Source organism: Bradysia coprophila, unplaced genomic scaffold (genome assembly GCF_014529535.1).
Source record: "Bradysia coprophila strain Holo2 unplaced genomic scaffold, BU_Bcop_v1 contig_151, whole genome shotgun sequence".
Lineage (NCBI taxonomy): Eukaryota > Metazoa > Arthropoda > Insecta > Diptera > Sciaridae > Bradysia > Bradysia coprophila.
The window spans coordinates 1,362,363-1,378,813 of record NW_023503423.1 but is presented as its reverse complement, the minus strand read 5'-3'; the positions used below and the strand labels follow the sequence as shown (position 1 = coordinate 1,378,813).

Here is a 16,451-nt window from a genome sequence, read left to right as displayed (position 1 = left end):
TAATATCGTTTTTAGACGATAAAAAACGATACTATCGTCCAAAAAACGATACTATCGTTTTTTAGACGATACTATTGTCTAAAAAACAATAATATCGTTCCTGACGATATTGACCGTGTAGTTATGTCGCCTAATCCAATATCCTCAGCCAAATCGTAACCTACTTTAACGTGTGATAGCTCGTTGAACTCGTATGGATTCATATATTCCATCTAAGTTTGGGGTTAAGTGGTGAAGTAAAAAAGTTGCTAAAAATATGCTCCGCCGTCAGCAAAAAAAAAATTGTAAACTTTTTTGGTAATGGACTTGCGTCACGCCAGCTTACTAACGATCGGGTATGATATGCATGTACGGATGCAGTTGCTATTGCTGTATGCGCAACACTGTCTTGAACTACTTGACAACTGCAGCTGGGTTATACTTGATATGCTCTGCTTACACTACAAACAACATTCTAGCGCTATTCAGCATTGTCGTGTGCATACATTATCTCTGCAATTAATTATTATCAAATTCACTACGATTAAATTGATTTTTTTTTTGATGCTGCATCTGTTTGTGTATGTGCAATTGTTCATATCAAATGCACACACAAACAATTGTTTTATTCATTAAGTTCAAGTTGTAAATGAATGACAATAAATGCAAAATTCTTTCTAGTGTTCATATTATTCTGCATGTAGAATAGTCACACAAACTTGGAAATTCCGTTAAATGTCTCAATTGTTGCACTTCACAGTCATCTTCTTTACACCCACTGTGTATGAATGATTCGTCAAATGAAAATTAATTCTAAAATGGAATCATGCTCTACACGATTTGATTTACATTCCCGCTGAACTTGGTCTAAGAATGGCATGTAAATGTAAAATGTTACATAGTGGAGTCAGCTGCGAATACGTGTAGACGTGTGAATTCATTTGATTCGAGAAGTAGCAATTATTCGTGATTGAGGGCTGAAACTTATAAAAAATCTTGCTGACATGGAACCAAGTAAGTTCAATAAGTCTCTAACTCGCGAACACCAAATATTATTAAGATAATATTCTTACAGATCGATTGTACGAGGACGTGTGAGTAGACTACCGGTTTTGAGCTCGATCATTTCTATATCGTATTATAGCAAAAATAATCTCCCAAAACCACTTGCAGTGGAGGTGTGACGCAAGTCCTTTTATCCACATTTACCAAAGAACCAAAGTATTAAAAACCACAAGTGGGAGATGTTGAGGAAACTATTGAAAGGAAAATTGTTAAAATATGGAAAAATATTTTCTGAAATAATGGAATTCAAACGGAGGAAAGCCGAAACATCTGCCACTTTGTGACGCAAATTTTTATTGGCATAATTTTCTGTCTAAAATTTTTTGAGTCTATTTTTTGTCAATAAAACTTTTGTGTACAAGAGCACCACAGTCTGTGGTTTTTAATAACCAATTTTTCATCAGTTGTTTATATTTTCCTCATCGTCTGCCATTTGTGATACTTTTTGCGTATCAAAGCTGTGATCGTCACCCCCACCTATATCAGTTCGTTTGTAAGTGGATAAAAGGACTTGTGTCACATCTCCACTGTAAGTGGTTTTGGGCGATATCAGTACTTTTGTAAGATGCTAAACGCAATGCAATAAGGGGATATTATATTTGACCGATAAATTAATTCAAAACTACCGATAAAAAATAATAAATGACCGATAAACTCGCTACCGATAGAAAATAATAAATTACCGATAGCGAAATTCACAAGTACCGATACAAATATTCAAAACTACCGATAACTTTTTACCGATAAAAAGTACTAAAGTACCGATAAACTGGTCGTTTTATCGATCATTTATCATTTTCTATCGTTAGTTTATTACTTTCTATTGGTAGTTCATTATTTTCTATCGGTAGTTTATTACGTTCTATCGATCATTCATTATTTTCTATCGGTAGTTTATTACTTTCTATCGGTAGTTCATTATTTTCTATCGGCAGCTCATTATTTTCTATCGGTAATTCAGAATTTTCTATCAGTACTTTTATTTTTTCTATCGGCAGTTTATAATACTTAACGTTAATGGTCAATTGTTGTTTTCGATTGGAAAACTGTGGAAAAATGGGGGTACGCAAGCGTTTTTGGGTGATAGAGGTGCTCCAAGGTTGGTTCCTAAATTTTGGGATGACAGCTGATTCCTCTGGCACTTCCTAACTTCCATCGGATTTTTTTATGTATTCGGGATATTTTCGACATAAGTGAGGTGTTCCAAGGTTGGTTCCTAAATTTTGGGAAGACAGATGATTCCTCTGAAACTTCCTAAGTTCCATCGGATTTTTTGATGGATTTGGGTTATTTTCGACATGAGTGAGGTGTTCCAAGGTTGGTTCCTAAATTTTGGGATGACAGCTGATTCCTCTGGCACTTCCTAACTTCCATCGGATTTTTTTATGTATTCGGGATATTTTCGACATTAGTGAGGTGTTCCAAGGTTGGTTCCTAAATTTTGGGAAGACAGATGATTCCTCTGAAACTTCCTAAGTTCCATCGGATTTTTTGATGGATTTGGGTTATTTTCGACATGAGTGAGGTGTTCCAAGGTTGGTTCCTAAATTTTGGGATGACAGCTGATTCCTCTGGCACTTCCTAACTTCCATCGGATTTTTTTAGGTATTCGGGATATTTTCGACATTAGTGAGGTGTTCCAAGGTTGGTTTCTAGATTTTGGGATGACAGATGATTCCTCTGGCAATTCTTAATTTCCGCCTATTTTTCCGATGTATTTGGGTTATTTTCGATCTAAGTGAGGTGTTCCAAGATTGGTTTCTAGATTTTGGTACTCAGACTTTTGATGTTGTCGAAATGACATACTTACAAAAGAGGTGATATCAGTCAAAAAACCCCTAAAGGGTAAATGTGACGCAAGTCCTTTATCTTACTTACAAAATAACTGATATCGATGAGGGTGACGCATTGTGCGCCGTACGCAAAAGTTTTATCAACAAAAAATTGACAAAAAAAAATGTGTGATAGAAAATTTTACAAAAAGAAGTTTGCGTTACAAGTGCAGATGTTGAGAAACCTATTGTTAGGGAAATAGTTAAAAAATGTACTGAAAAAATTTAAACGGAAGAAAACCGAATCATCTGCCACTTGTGACGCAAACATCTTTTTGTAAAATTTTCTTTCTCAAATTTTTTGTGTCAATTTTTCGTTGATAAAACTTTTGCGTACGGCGCACAATGATATCACTTATTTTGTAAATAAGATAAAGGACTTGCATCACATTTAACCTTTAGGGTTTTTTTGACTGATAATAAACTACAGATAGAAAATAATGAATTACCGATAAAAAGTAATAAACTAACGATAGAAAGTAATGAATGATAGATAAAAAGTAATAAACTACCGATAGTAAATGATAAATGATCGATAAAACGACCAGTTTATCGGTACTTTAGTACTTTTTATCGGTAAAAAGTTATCGGTAGTTTTGAATATTTTCATCGGTACTTGTGAATTTCGCAATCGGTAATTTATTATTTTCTATCGGTATCGTATTTATCGGTCATTTATTATTTTTTATCGGTAGTTTTGAATTAATTTATCGGTCGTTTATTAGTATCCTAAAATAAGTGACTTTTTGGGGAAAACCCTGAAACACGCGTCGACTAGATTGTGAAACTATCTGCCATATTTTCCGAGTTATGGCTGACATTGCTCGCAATTTAAACCCTCATAGCTCATGGGTGATTTTTGGGAAAAACTCTGAAACACGTATCAACTAAAATCGAAATCTATGTGACTTTCTCTTTAAACCGATTTTTCTATCTGCCGTATTTCTCTAGATATTGTTCACATAGCTTACGGTTGAAACTGGGCATCGAAATAACCGACTTTTTGGAAAAACCATGAAACACGTGTCGACTAGAAACTGAAACTCTAAAAATTTGTCTTTTAAACGAACTCTATATCTGCCATATTTTCTGAGCTATAGGTCACATAGCTCAACAGCTTAAAACGCTTATAGCTCCGAAATTATAAGCTTTTATGAAAATTCCTTATGTGGCGTGTGATAGCTCGTTGAACTCGTATGGACGCCCAGATTACGAATAAAATACTTTGATGGTAGTACGGACGAATGGGAAAAAGTCAAAATTTAGTGTTCGCGTTCCTCAGTCCCTTGCGTCACAGCCCTTCACTAACGCAGGCCTATGATTTACTGACTATTTTTACAGTTCTCACATCGACTTATATCAAGGCGTTAAGGATGGTACGAGTTCGAATATATGTAGTTAATTGAAAAAATCTAATCATCACTGTTACCATTGTAGGAACTATTGAAAAAGTTCAGGAATCTCTAAAAGATGCGACTCAAGAGCAGAAGGACAAAGCCTTACTTTTGGCTGCGGACGCTGGTTGGTATTCTTCATTTACAATAATTTTTGAGCTCGTGCGAACAAGAAAATCGATAAAATCTGAAAACATCACACAAATCATTCTATTTTTTCCAAGGTCACCAAGGAATTGTTAAACTGCTGATTGATCATGACGCGAACGTGAATGCTGTGGACAATGAAGGAGACACTTCATTGCTGAGGGCAGAGTATTTCGGTAAGAAATCAAGAACTTGTTTGTTGGTAACGAAAATGGAAACACGTCGAAAGTCACATCTTCCAAGCTTTGGTTTTACTCCGATTTTCAGACTGTATCTTCTTTCTTCTTCTTCTTTTTCAGCCTGTTTCTATCCACTGCTGGATGTAGGCCTCTCCAACTTCTTTCCATTTCGTACGATCCATTGCCATTTGCTGCCAGTTTGTACCTGCAATATTCTTAATTCCGTTTGTCCATCTCTCTGGTGGTCTACCTATAGCTCGTCTTTTATATGGTCGCCAGTTCATGATCTTTTTGGTCCAACGTTCGTCTGTCCTTCTTGCAATATGTCCCGCCCAGCTCCATTTCAGAGATGCTATTCTTTCCATGACATCAACGACCCTGGTTTGTTGTCGAATCCATTGATTCGTCATTCTGTCTCTGAGTGTTATTCCAAGCATACTCCGTTCCATGGCTCTTTGTGTCACTCTCAATTTATCTTCGGATGCTTTCGTTAAAGTTAACGTTTCCGCTCCATAAGTAAGCACTGGAAGGACACAAGTGTCGAAAACTTTGCGTTTCAGACTATTATTCATTTTGCTTTTGAAAATTAGTCTGAGTTTTCCGAACGCTGCCCATGCAAGACCAATCCTACGTCTTATTTCTGCAGTTTGGTTGTCCAGACCTAACTTCAGTTTATGTCCTAGATATACATAGCTGTCGACTCGTTCAATGACAGTGTCACCAATTTTGATTTCTCTATCGTCCCCGATGTTGGTCATGACTTTTGTTTTCGATAAGTTCATCTTGAGGCCAACTTTGCTCGCCTCTTCACTTAACTGTTGTAGCATAAGCTGAGCCTGACCTAGATTCGCTGCTATCGGTACAATGTCATCAGCGAAGCGGAGATTGCTCAGGTAATCTCCATTTATCTTTAATCCCATTTTACTCCAGTTTAACTTCCTAAAAATACTCTGCAGAATCGCCGTGAATAATTTCGGTGAAATGGTGTCACCCTGCCTTACACCTCGGCCAATTCTGAATTTCTCCGTGCTCTTATGAAGTTTTATACATGAAGTAGCATTTTTGTACACATATCGAATTGTGTTGGAGTACCTTGAGTCTACTCTACATTCGTCTAATGCGTCCAATATCGACCATGTTTCCACTGAATCGAAAGCTTTTTCGAAGTCTATGAATAGCAAGACTATATCGATGTTGTATTCACGACACTTCTCAATAAGCGTTCTCATCACCTGCAAATGGTCGTTTGTGCTGAAACCAGATCTGAAAGCAGCTTGTTCAACAGGTTGGTAGAAGTCGAACTTGTTAGTGTTCCTCTTCGTAATGATTTTCATAAACAACTTGTAGAGTGTTGACAATAGGCTTATGGGTCGGTAATTTTCCAGCTTTGTTATGTCTCCTTTTTTATGCAGCAATGTAATTACCGCATTTTCCCAGGCTTCTGGTACTTCTTCCCATTGGAGACATTGATTAAACAAAGCCGTGATTGCCTTTAATAAGGAGTCTCCACCCAGTTTAATGGCTTCCACTGGAACACCATCTTCTCCGGGAGACTTTTTGTTTTTCATCTCGGCTACTGCGGCCTTGACTTCATCAACAGTTATGTCGGGCATATCCTCCGATCCCACGTTTCTTATTATTGGTCTATCTTCGGTTTCTTCCGTTGGGCTCTGTCTTGCTGAAGAAAACAAATTCTCATAAAATTCTGTTGCAATGTTTAATATCGCATTTCGATCCGTTTGGATCGTTCCTGTTTTGTCTCGTAATTTGAAGATTTCTTTTTTGGCGTTTGTCATTTTTCTTCGTAGGACTTTCATATTGCAGTTAGCTTCAATTATGTTTTGAGCCAATTGGACATTATATTTTCTTTCATCTGATCTCCTTGCTTTGTTGATACTTTTAGACAGGTTCCGGTATTCCACCGAATCTCGTCCTCCGTTTTTTACCAACTCTGCTCTGCTTGCGATCAGGTCTAATGTTTCTCTGCTGAGTTTTGATTCTTTCCCTTGGACGGATTTGCATTTGGATTTCATGAAACCCATTATTGTATCGACGATTTTGGTATTCAATTCGTCCAATGTTTCACATTGATTGTTGACGTTATCTAATTCGGCAGTCATTTTCGTAGCAAATTCTTCATTTTGTGTGTAAAGCCGTTGTACGTCAATCCTTTCACTTTTCTGAACTAGTTGTGATCTTTGAAATCTGGTATTTAACGTGACTCTTGCACGAACCATTCGGTGATCACTACCGGTTGAAAAATTGTTTAGGACCGTAACGTTCTTAACGGTTGACTTACAGCCAGTTATGATGTAATCGATCTCATTTTTCGTTACACCATCTGCACTAGCCCAAGTCCATTTCCGTTGAGGCTTTCCTGCAAAAAATGAATTCATTGCGTACAAATTGTGTTGCTGTAAGAAGTTGAGTAAAGTATTTCCACGCTCATTTCTTTGGTCGTTGCTAAAACTACCAACAGAAACTTCGGAGTCTTCTTCTCGTTTTCCCAGCTTCGCATTGAAATCACCGACTAGATATTGGTAATGTGAAGGGTTTTCGTCCAGAGCTTTCTCGACATCTTCATAGAATCTTTCTACTTCTTCGTCATCATGGGTGGACGTGGGTGCGTAAACCTGAATTAATTTGACACTGTATCTGTTATTTATCTTCAGGCTTACGTATATCACTCGATCGGATATGCTTTTCGTGTGAATTATGCGATCCGACCACCGCTTGTTTATGAACAATCCGACACCGTGCATCAGCATCTGACTGTCACTTCCTCGGTAGAAGAATGTATGCCCTGATTGTAATTTCAGGCATTCCTCTCCAGGTTTTCTCACTTCGCTCACTCCCACAACATCCCATTTTATCTTTTCTAGCTCTTCTTCCATTTCTTGCATTTTTTGTCTTGACGACAATGTTCTGGCATTATATGTGGCAATGTATAATTCGTTATGGCTTCGTTTGAAGGTTTTTAGCATTAAAACACCACGCTTGCTACTGCGGGTTGGTGAGTATGAAAGCTTTACTTTGCTCGCCCCCGGTAATCCTCGAGCTCTGACCCGCACATTTCTGCACGTTCCGGGACCACCGTGCCTATCAAAGTGCACAGTGCCCGACGGGGTAGTGTTACTCTTTTTGAACATTCTTTTCCATAAAGCTTTGCCCATTCTTTTGAACCTATCTGAGCAAAAGGTTATTCGTCCTTTAAAAGCTTAACCTAGTAGCTAATAAGAATTCTGGGATCGATCTATCCTTTGGCTTCCTGATCGTGTTGTTTCACCTCAACGTTGGTCCCTTAACCCCAATTCTTTCGGCTTCCAGCTCACGATTCATTCAACCTTAAGATTGATCTATCTAATCCTATCTTATCTACTGCTACGTCCTCGTTAAACTTCATTCCCTCCACTCTTTTTCAAACTGGCTTGGGACAGTCTTTGGCGGTGTTCAGACTGTATGTGTATCTTCTTCTTTTCTTCTTTTTCAGCCTGTTTCTATCCACTGCTGGATGTAGGCCTCTCCAACTTCTTTCCATTTCGTACGATCCATTGCCATTTGCTGCCAGTTTGTACCTGCAATATTCTTAATTCCGTTTGTCCATCTCTCTGGTGGTCTACCTACAGCTCGTCTTTTATATGGTCGCCAGTTCATGATCTTTTTGGTCCAACGTTCGTCTGTCCTTCTTGCAATATGTCCCGCCCAGCTCCATTTCAGAGATGCTATTCTTTCCATGACATCAACGACCCTGGTTTGTTGTCGAATCCATTGATTCGTCATTCTGTCTCTGAGTGTTATTCCAAGCATACTCCGTTCCATGGCTCTTTGTGTCACTCTCAATTTTTCTTCGGATGCTTTCGTTAAAGTTAACGTTTCCGCTCCATAAGTGAGCACTGGAAGGACACAAGTGTCGAAAACTTTGCGTTTCAGACTATTATTCATTTTGCTTTTGAAAATTAGTCTGAGTTTTCCGAACGCTGCCCATGCAAGACCAATCCTACGTCTTATTTCTGCAGTTTGGTTGTCCAGACCTAACTTCAGCTTATGTCCTAGATATAAGTAGCTGTCGACTCGTTCAATGACAGTGTCACCAATTTTGATTTCTCTATCGTCCCCGATGTTGGTCATGACTTGTTATGTGTATGTATAACTAAAAATATGGAAGTATTGACTAGTCAATTGTAAATGTGACAGTTGGGATCAAAAGTCGGTCTATTTCATCTGTCAAATTGACGTTTTAAACGTCAAAACAAAATTTTTATACCAAATTGCTACGAAGTCGCTTATTTTTCCTCAATTTTATCAGTAGAAAAATAGAAAATAGAAAAATAAACGATTTTGTGATTATTTGGCTAAAAATTTTTGGTTTGACGTTTAGAACGTCACTTTGACAGATGGAATAGACCGACTTTTGATCCCAACTGTCACATTTACAATTGACTAGTCAATACTTCCATATTTTTAGTTATACATAGTTTAATGTGTGATAACATTCTAGTTGTTTCGTTATAGATTGTGGAAATTGTTATCGTCACTACCGCAAAAATCAGCGATGGCACTGCTTTCGAGTTGTTCTTTTGAGATACGAAATTTAAAAATCAAACTCATGTGTTAGGAAATTAAATTTTCGATCACATTGTCCATGAAAATATTGTTCGATGAAGTGACAGAAGTGACCGACTTGCCATCAGTCCGTCAATCATTGAGAGTCTGTGAAATAGTGCTCAAATCAAGAATCTATTGTTTTACTGTTTTTCATGTGTTGCATAGCGGAGTCAAAATGATTATGTAGTGGTCGTGACAACAGTTCATTTACTTATACGCAGCAACAATTGAAAAGCTTGTCCTTCAACAATTGTATTTCTGGTGAAACAAAGGTTGTGAACCTACCTCACGGAATTTTGAAAACCGACAAATGTTCTGTTTTGTGTTTTACTGGTTCTTTTTTCTTGTTTGGTTTTGAGAGAGCCAATTCTCCCTCAATGAGCTTTTAATTTTTCAGCTTTTTGTTTATTTCCTATTCCGGAAAACGATGTAGCTCAGTGTGAAAATACTTTATTTTAAAAAGCCAAATATTTCGCGATTCACATCGGCTCGCATCTTCAGTGGAGAAACAAACATACATTCTAATATCACAATACAATTCATAAAAGAAATTGCTTAACGCAATGGAATGGTTCTTTTTTGTGAATTTTGCATGTATTCTTGTATGGAGAAACCAGAAACTTAAGTAAAACACAGAAACAGAAAATGTGCTGGTTTTCAGAATTCCGTTCGTGTAGCACAAATCAACAGCTGTACTGTTGGTGAAAAGACCTGTTTTCCTGTTAAAACGAGTCAATGTTTATGGCAAAAGAACCGTTCTTTTAGTATCAAAGCAACCGTTGTTTAAATGTCAAAACAGTCGCTGGTTTAGTGTCAAAACGACCATTGCCTTAAGTATAGTTTCCACTTAAAAAGAGCACTCCGTTTAGTCTCCGTCTACATGACAGTTGTAAAATAAAACAAAGGAACTGTCACGTAAACCAATGAAAGTAGATAAGTAGGTATGGCCAGTCCATACAAGTCGGAGCACATACGGATTTGCATGGCGCCACCTCAAACGAACTCATTTCTAGTGGAAATTTGCACTAGAAATGAGTTCGTTTGAGGTGGCGCCATGCAAATCCGTATGTGCTCCGGCTAGAACAAATTTGACCGTTTGGCCATACCTATCAATTTACTTTCATTGACGTAAACGGAGTAAAAAATTGAAATAAATTCAATTTCCACTCCGTTTGCGTGACAGTTCTTTTGTTTTATTTTACAACTGTCATGTAGACGGAGTATACAGCCTTGGGCTAAACGGAGTGCTCTTTTTAAGTGGAAACTATACTTTAGTGTCATAACAACCGTTGTTTTAGAGTCAAACCACATCGAAATTTTCTGTCGTGAAGTGACAGTTTTGACATTGACCTTTTTGATGTTGTCATTTTTGAAATCTGAAAAATTTCGTCATAACCTCAATGTAAAACGTGAGCTGAACACAAAACTTGTCTTAAAACAATTAATTTTGAATAATATTACAGTATTATCATAAATATTACAGCAAGGCTACTGTACAACTGTAATATTATTCAAAATTAATTGGTTAAAGACAAGTTTTGCTTACACTACACACTTTCAGTTGAGGTTTTGAGTGGAACTTTTCAGATGACTCTAAGAGTCAAACCACATCGAAACTTTCGGTCGTGAAGTGACAGTTTTGACATTGACATTTTTGACTTTGTCATTTTTGATACCTGAAAAATTGCGTCATAACCTCAATTGAAAACGTGAACTGTATACAAAACTTGTCTATAATCAATTAATTTCGAATAATTTTACAGTGGTACAGTAGCCTTGCTGTAATATTTACGATTATATTGTAATATTATTCAAAATTAATTGTTTATAGACAAGTTTTGTGTACAGTTTACGTTTTCAATTGAGGTTATGACAAAAATTTTCAAATGTCAATAATGACAACGTCAAAAATGTCAATGTCAAAACTGTCACTTCACGAAAAAAGTTTCGATGTGGTTTGACTCACTCTCATAAAGGTCCTTACGAAGAAGAAGAGAATTTTCAAAATAACTCGTATATGTGAAGAGGACCATCTTAAAATTCACGGAGAAAATATATTCGAAATACCGATGCCATCTAGAAATTTAGATATCTACCTCGCAAAGGTTAATTCTTCGCCATCGTCTATCATCAATTTAGACGATATATAGGTATGTTTCAAGGCCATACGAATTGTCAAATTCCATCCATAGACAAAAATAACCTAAACAATTTCTTATGAAAAATGAGCTGCCGAAATTAGCGCGAAGCAGCTTCAATACGTAAAATTTTTTGAAAGCTGACACTATAAGTATACGGCGCCTCAAAATTTTTGCAAAAAACAAAAGGTTATGTTGTCTGTGGATGAAATCGTCGTGATTCGGGTTGTCAAAGTTCGCGTTTACAGTTATTTGGAACAAAGCTATTCTGCAAACTTTAGAACACTAGAACATACGTCAATATTTGAATGCGAAGTATATACATAGTCGCTTTTGAAGCCAATCCAGCATGAACTAAGTGAACGACTCTTCACTATAGAGTACATGCATGGTAGCGCTTTTTCGATGTTGCCCGATAATGAGATCATTAAAAGAAATTCATGCAATTCTTTTCAATCTTATAAAGAGGTGATGAAGCTGTTGAACAATCATGGACACAACGTGGATGATACGGACGAAGAAAGGGACGATGATTCGAACGAAGATTCGGACAATGATACGGAGCGTTTTGGTAAGAAATCAAGAGCTCATTAGAAATCACAACGATATCACGTTACAAAATAAGAAAAAAAATTCTATCGTTTCAAGGTCATGAAGGAATTGCGAAGCTGCATATTGATCATGTGGGAGATGTCCCTCTGATCTTAGCATCAATTAAAGGTTGGGCATCAAGCATGACAGGAAAAAAACAACTAAGAACATTAAAAAACATAGCTAACGCCGACCCGTACGAAACACCTATTCGTATCAAAAGCCTTTAATGTGAAACTCTTCATTTCTCTTACTTCATTTTCTTCTCTGCTGAAAAACTATTCTTCCTTTTAAATCACTTACATTATCCACTCTTTGCCTTGTTATCATATACAATTAAATTGCCGGAGGCAATATAGACAGCCCCGTACGAAGTCAAATTTCATAAATTCCTATTTAAACAGCTATATACCGCTATATTTAACTATATTTCACTATAAATAAACATTTCACAGATGAATTTGCTATTATATAGCTCTATATGCCTGTATATAGCTCAATATAGCTGTATATAGGTATATATAGATGTCCGTATATGGAATCCCTGAAACCCCACACACATAACAAATTATTTCCATGTTAACAGAAACTCTCTAAGTACCATTTTTCCCAAGATATTTCTATTTTACTAAAATCCAATATGGCCGCCGGCAGCCATTTTGTTAGGAGACAGGAAATAGTACAGACGCTTTACATTCGTTAATACCTTTCAAACAAAAAAAAATTCATGAAATTCGGTCAAAATTTACTCGAGATATTCTCAAAATACACCACGTTCACTGTACTTCCGAGTAGCCAGATAAGAGCTCACTCCAAGAGACCTAGCTCACGCTCCGGAGAACATAATTTCATAAAAAAAATTTTCCCTGATTGGTACGGTCAATACCTATCTAATAAAGCTAAAACAGACGAAATATGTTCAAATGTGGCCGACCTACAAGCAAAAACTGCTTGCCGCCCTGTGCCTGTTCCACACCAAGGGGTCTAACTCACGAGTCGGTCATCCGATTTCCATAAACTTTTTTTTTGTCGATCGGTATTGTAAATACCTTTTATTTGACGTATCACTTACAAGTTTAACGTTTAAATGTCCGGAGATATCTTCGAAAAACCGTAAAGCACTTATTGGGCCACAGCTCGGGAGGGGTCGATCCAAAATCGCTCATCTTCGAACTTAGCCTGTCTTTTGACATTACCAAACGGGAAAAAAAAGAATTTTCAAAATCGGATGCGTTTTACTCAAGTTATCGTGCAGACAGACAGACGGACAGACAGACGGACATTTTTTTTCGCGGATTTGGCATCTCTAGACAACCACAATAGGTTTCCCCTTACTCAGGGAGTCCAATTCGACGTGTTACAAACGTATGCGTAAACCTATAAGACCCCAGTACTTCGTACGGGTCTAAAAATCACATAATTCGTTCAATCTCTCTCAAGGTCACGAAGGAATTGTGAAGCTGCTGATTGATCATGGCGCCAATGTTGATGCTATGAACGATGAAGGCGACACTCCATTGCAGAAGGCAGCGTGTTGTGGTAAGGAATCACAAAACCAAAAAGCTAATAATTATAAGAGATGCATTCATCTTCCAATTTTTCTCGAGGTCACGAAGAGGTAGTGAAACTCTTGATCAATCATGGGGCTAATGTGAATGCTACGCGTGATGTAGGAGAACCGCCATTGGCGTCGGCAGTACTCAAAGGTTTGAAATCAAGGGCTTGTTAGATAACAATAGCGAACAGTCATGAAACATTGGAAAAATGATATAATTCGTTCAATTTCCCTCAAGGTCACGAAGGAATTGTTAAACTGTTGATCGATCATGGCGCTAATGTAAACACAACGGACGATTTTGGTTATACTCCATTACATCATGCAGTAAATTGGGGTCGCGAAGGAATTGCGAAGCTGTTGATTGATCATGGCGCCAACGTAAATGCTCTGGACCATGAGAAAGATTCACCACTGTTCTTAGCATCAATCGAAGGTTTGAAATAAAGAGCATGTCACAAAAGAACAACTAAATCACATTAGAAAATGACACGATTCGTTTAACTTCTCTTAAGGTCACGCCGGAATTGTGAAACTACTGATTGATCATGGCGTCAATTTGAATACTGCGAACGATAAAGGAAGCACTCCATTGCACTTGGCAACACAAAATGGTATGAAATCGGAACAAAAAACGGGCACTTAGTATGACTGAATTCTTTCAATCGATCTCAAGGTCACGAAGGAGTTGTGAAACATTTGGCTGATCATGGCGCCAATGTTAATGCTACGAACAATGAGGGTGACACTCCATTGCACAGGGCTTCGGGTAATGAATCAAGATTTTGTTAGAAAACCACAGTGAACAGAAATAAAACAATAGAAATTGACACAATTCGTATAATCTTCCTCAAGGTCGCGAAGAAATTGTAAAACTGTTGATCGATCACGGCACCAATTTGAACTCTGCTAACAATGATGGAGAAACTCCACTGCACTTAGCTGCACTCTATGGTAAGAAATAATGGAAATAATGGATAATGGAAAGGGAGGAAAGTTTATCAAATCGTTCTCAAGGTCATGGAGAAACTGTGAAACTATTGATCGATCATGGCGCAAAATTGAACATGAAGAACAATAAAGGAGAAACTCCACAGCAGGTAGCCGAAAAAGAGGGTAAGAGTGTTGGCACAAAAACGATCTATGTTAACGATGAGGGAGATGAGGGAGGAGAAATGCAATTGGCCGAAAAAGATAGTAAGATTTGGAGGCAAAGTCAGCTAAAGAATTTTTCTTGATCCAATCAATTCTCTTTCAGAATTCAAAAGCATCGCAGATCTAATATCTAAAGCTATCGAAACTGTCGGAACAACAGAATCAGACAAATCAGCTTAGTTCAAAATTTCTTTTAAAACTGTTTCGAAAGCGAGCACGGATTCGGTGCATACATTTCGGAATCATTTGTTTTTTTTTTTTGGTTTTCTTGTTTTTTTTATTACTTATGAAACCGGTTTTTTACCGCTCTGAGAGTAGTCATATTAGTGTGAGAATAAAATGTTTTTATTTTTTATAAGAAAAATTGTGTGTCTATTCCGGAAATTGAAATAAGCTATCTACTACATTTCGAATGTCCATTGAACATATTAAACGAATCCTGGAAACTAACCTCAAGAGACCTCAAACATTCCATAAATCGAGAAAAAAGCTTAAAAAGCTGATGGAAGTAATGGTCATTCTAGAGTTCTAGCACTGGGAAGTATATGGACCCTTCGGAGTGAAGGAATTCCAAGAACTGACCACCATACACCTCAGTCTTTCCTCAAATCCACAGAATACTAGAAAAAACTGCTGGAAATGTTAGTTTTTCTTGAGTGCTAGCTTTGGAAAGAAAAAAACCTTTCGCAATGATAGAATTCTGTGAACTGACCTCCAGACATCCCTGACTTCTCTCAAGTCCAGAAGAAAGTTCGAAAAAACCCATGGGTGCACTCATCATCCTTGAGTTCTGGAGAAGAAGGGTGACCTTTCGGAATGATGAAATACTAGGAACTGACATCCAAACACATTAATTTGTCCTCAAATCCAGACGAGTAAACAAAAAAAAACTGCTAGAAATGCTTGTTTTCCTTGAGAGCTTCAGGATGCATTTGGGAAGACTCAGACCATATAGTTGAATATCATTGATCTTGTAATTTCTTGAGTAAAAGTCGTGTCGTGTCGAACGACGAAATCATTCGAAACGCTTATGAATTCCCACAATTTTCTGTAAAAAAAAATTGTGAGAAAAGTACTGGTGCTTCCGAAAGCTGGCGCCCGATTGATAGATAGGTCCAAGGCTGTATACTTTGGGGAGGTCACGCAGATACAGATACGCGGGTTACACACCACAGTAGATGATAAAATGGCAGATTTCATACAAAAGTTCACCTACTCTGATGATTGTCGTCGTCTTGATGATGTGGTGAAATTTTTTACATGTAAAATCATCAGAAGTGGTGTGTTCCAGCGTATCTAATAAAATGGCGGTCTGCGTGACCTCCTCAAAGTATACAGCCTTGAGATAGGTCAGGGCTCGGCCAGCTATCGTTGGTAGAGTATGAAATTACCTTTCCAAAAAGCCCCCACACATCAAAATTCAATAAGAAATGTCTCGAAGTTAGCGGTTTTTTGGACCACTTTTCCCGGGAACTGGCCGGGCAGTTCCCTTGACAAAAAAGTTGTTCTAAGAGTGTTAGGTATTGGATCAAAGTTTCCAAAACCGTGAAGATCACTAAAAAATATTTCGATTTGACAGACACAACCGAATTTTAAGTTTTACAGTAAAACCGGTTTTAACCGGTAATTACCGGTTCGTGAGGATCAAGACAAAAGTTTAGTTCGAATACTATGACGCCTTAGTTATATACTGTAGTCAAAATACTTTAAAACTCGCCAGCGAGCGAGATGACATAGCAGCCCGGACATAGCAGAAATCTGGAAGAATTGCTAAATCTACAAATTAATACGATAACGAAAGTTCCCAAGAA

General features: G+C 37.5%; 1 protein-coding gene across 1 annotated transcript; it reads left to right on the top strand.

Annotated features, from left to right (window-relative positions):
* The first annotated feature begins 845 nt into the window (after window positions 1-845).
* On the top strand, window positions 846-14,970 carry LOC119074342 (ankyrin repeat domain-containing protein 50-like). The gene is made up of 15 exons (XM_037180435.1): window positions 846-993; window positions 1,055-1,073; window positions 4,218-4,252; window positions 4,314-4,397; window positions 4,495-4,593; window positions 11,806-11,910; window positions 11,988-12,059; window positions 13,371-13,469; window positions 13,538-13,636; window positions 13,724-13,921; window positions 14,001-14,099; window positions 14,162-14,254; window positions 14,341-14,439; window positions 14,503-14,682; window positions 14,744-14,970. The coding sequence occupies exons 1-15, from the start codon at window positions 984-986 to the stop codon at window positions 14,818-14,820; spliced, it is 1,368 nt and encodes a 455-aa protein (XP_037036330.1). The 5' UTR covers window positions 846-983; the 3' UTR covers window positions 14,821-14,970.
* Window positions 14,971-16,451: the final 1,481 nt, after the last annotated feature.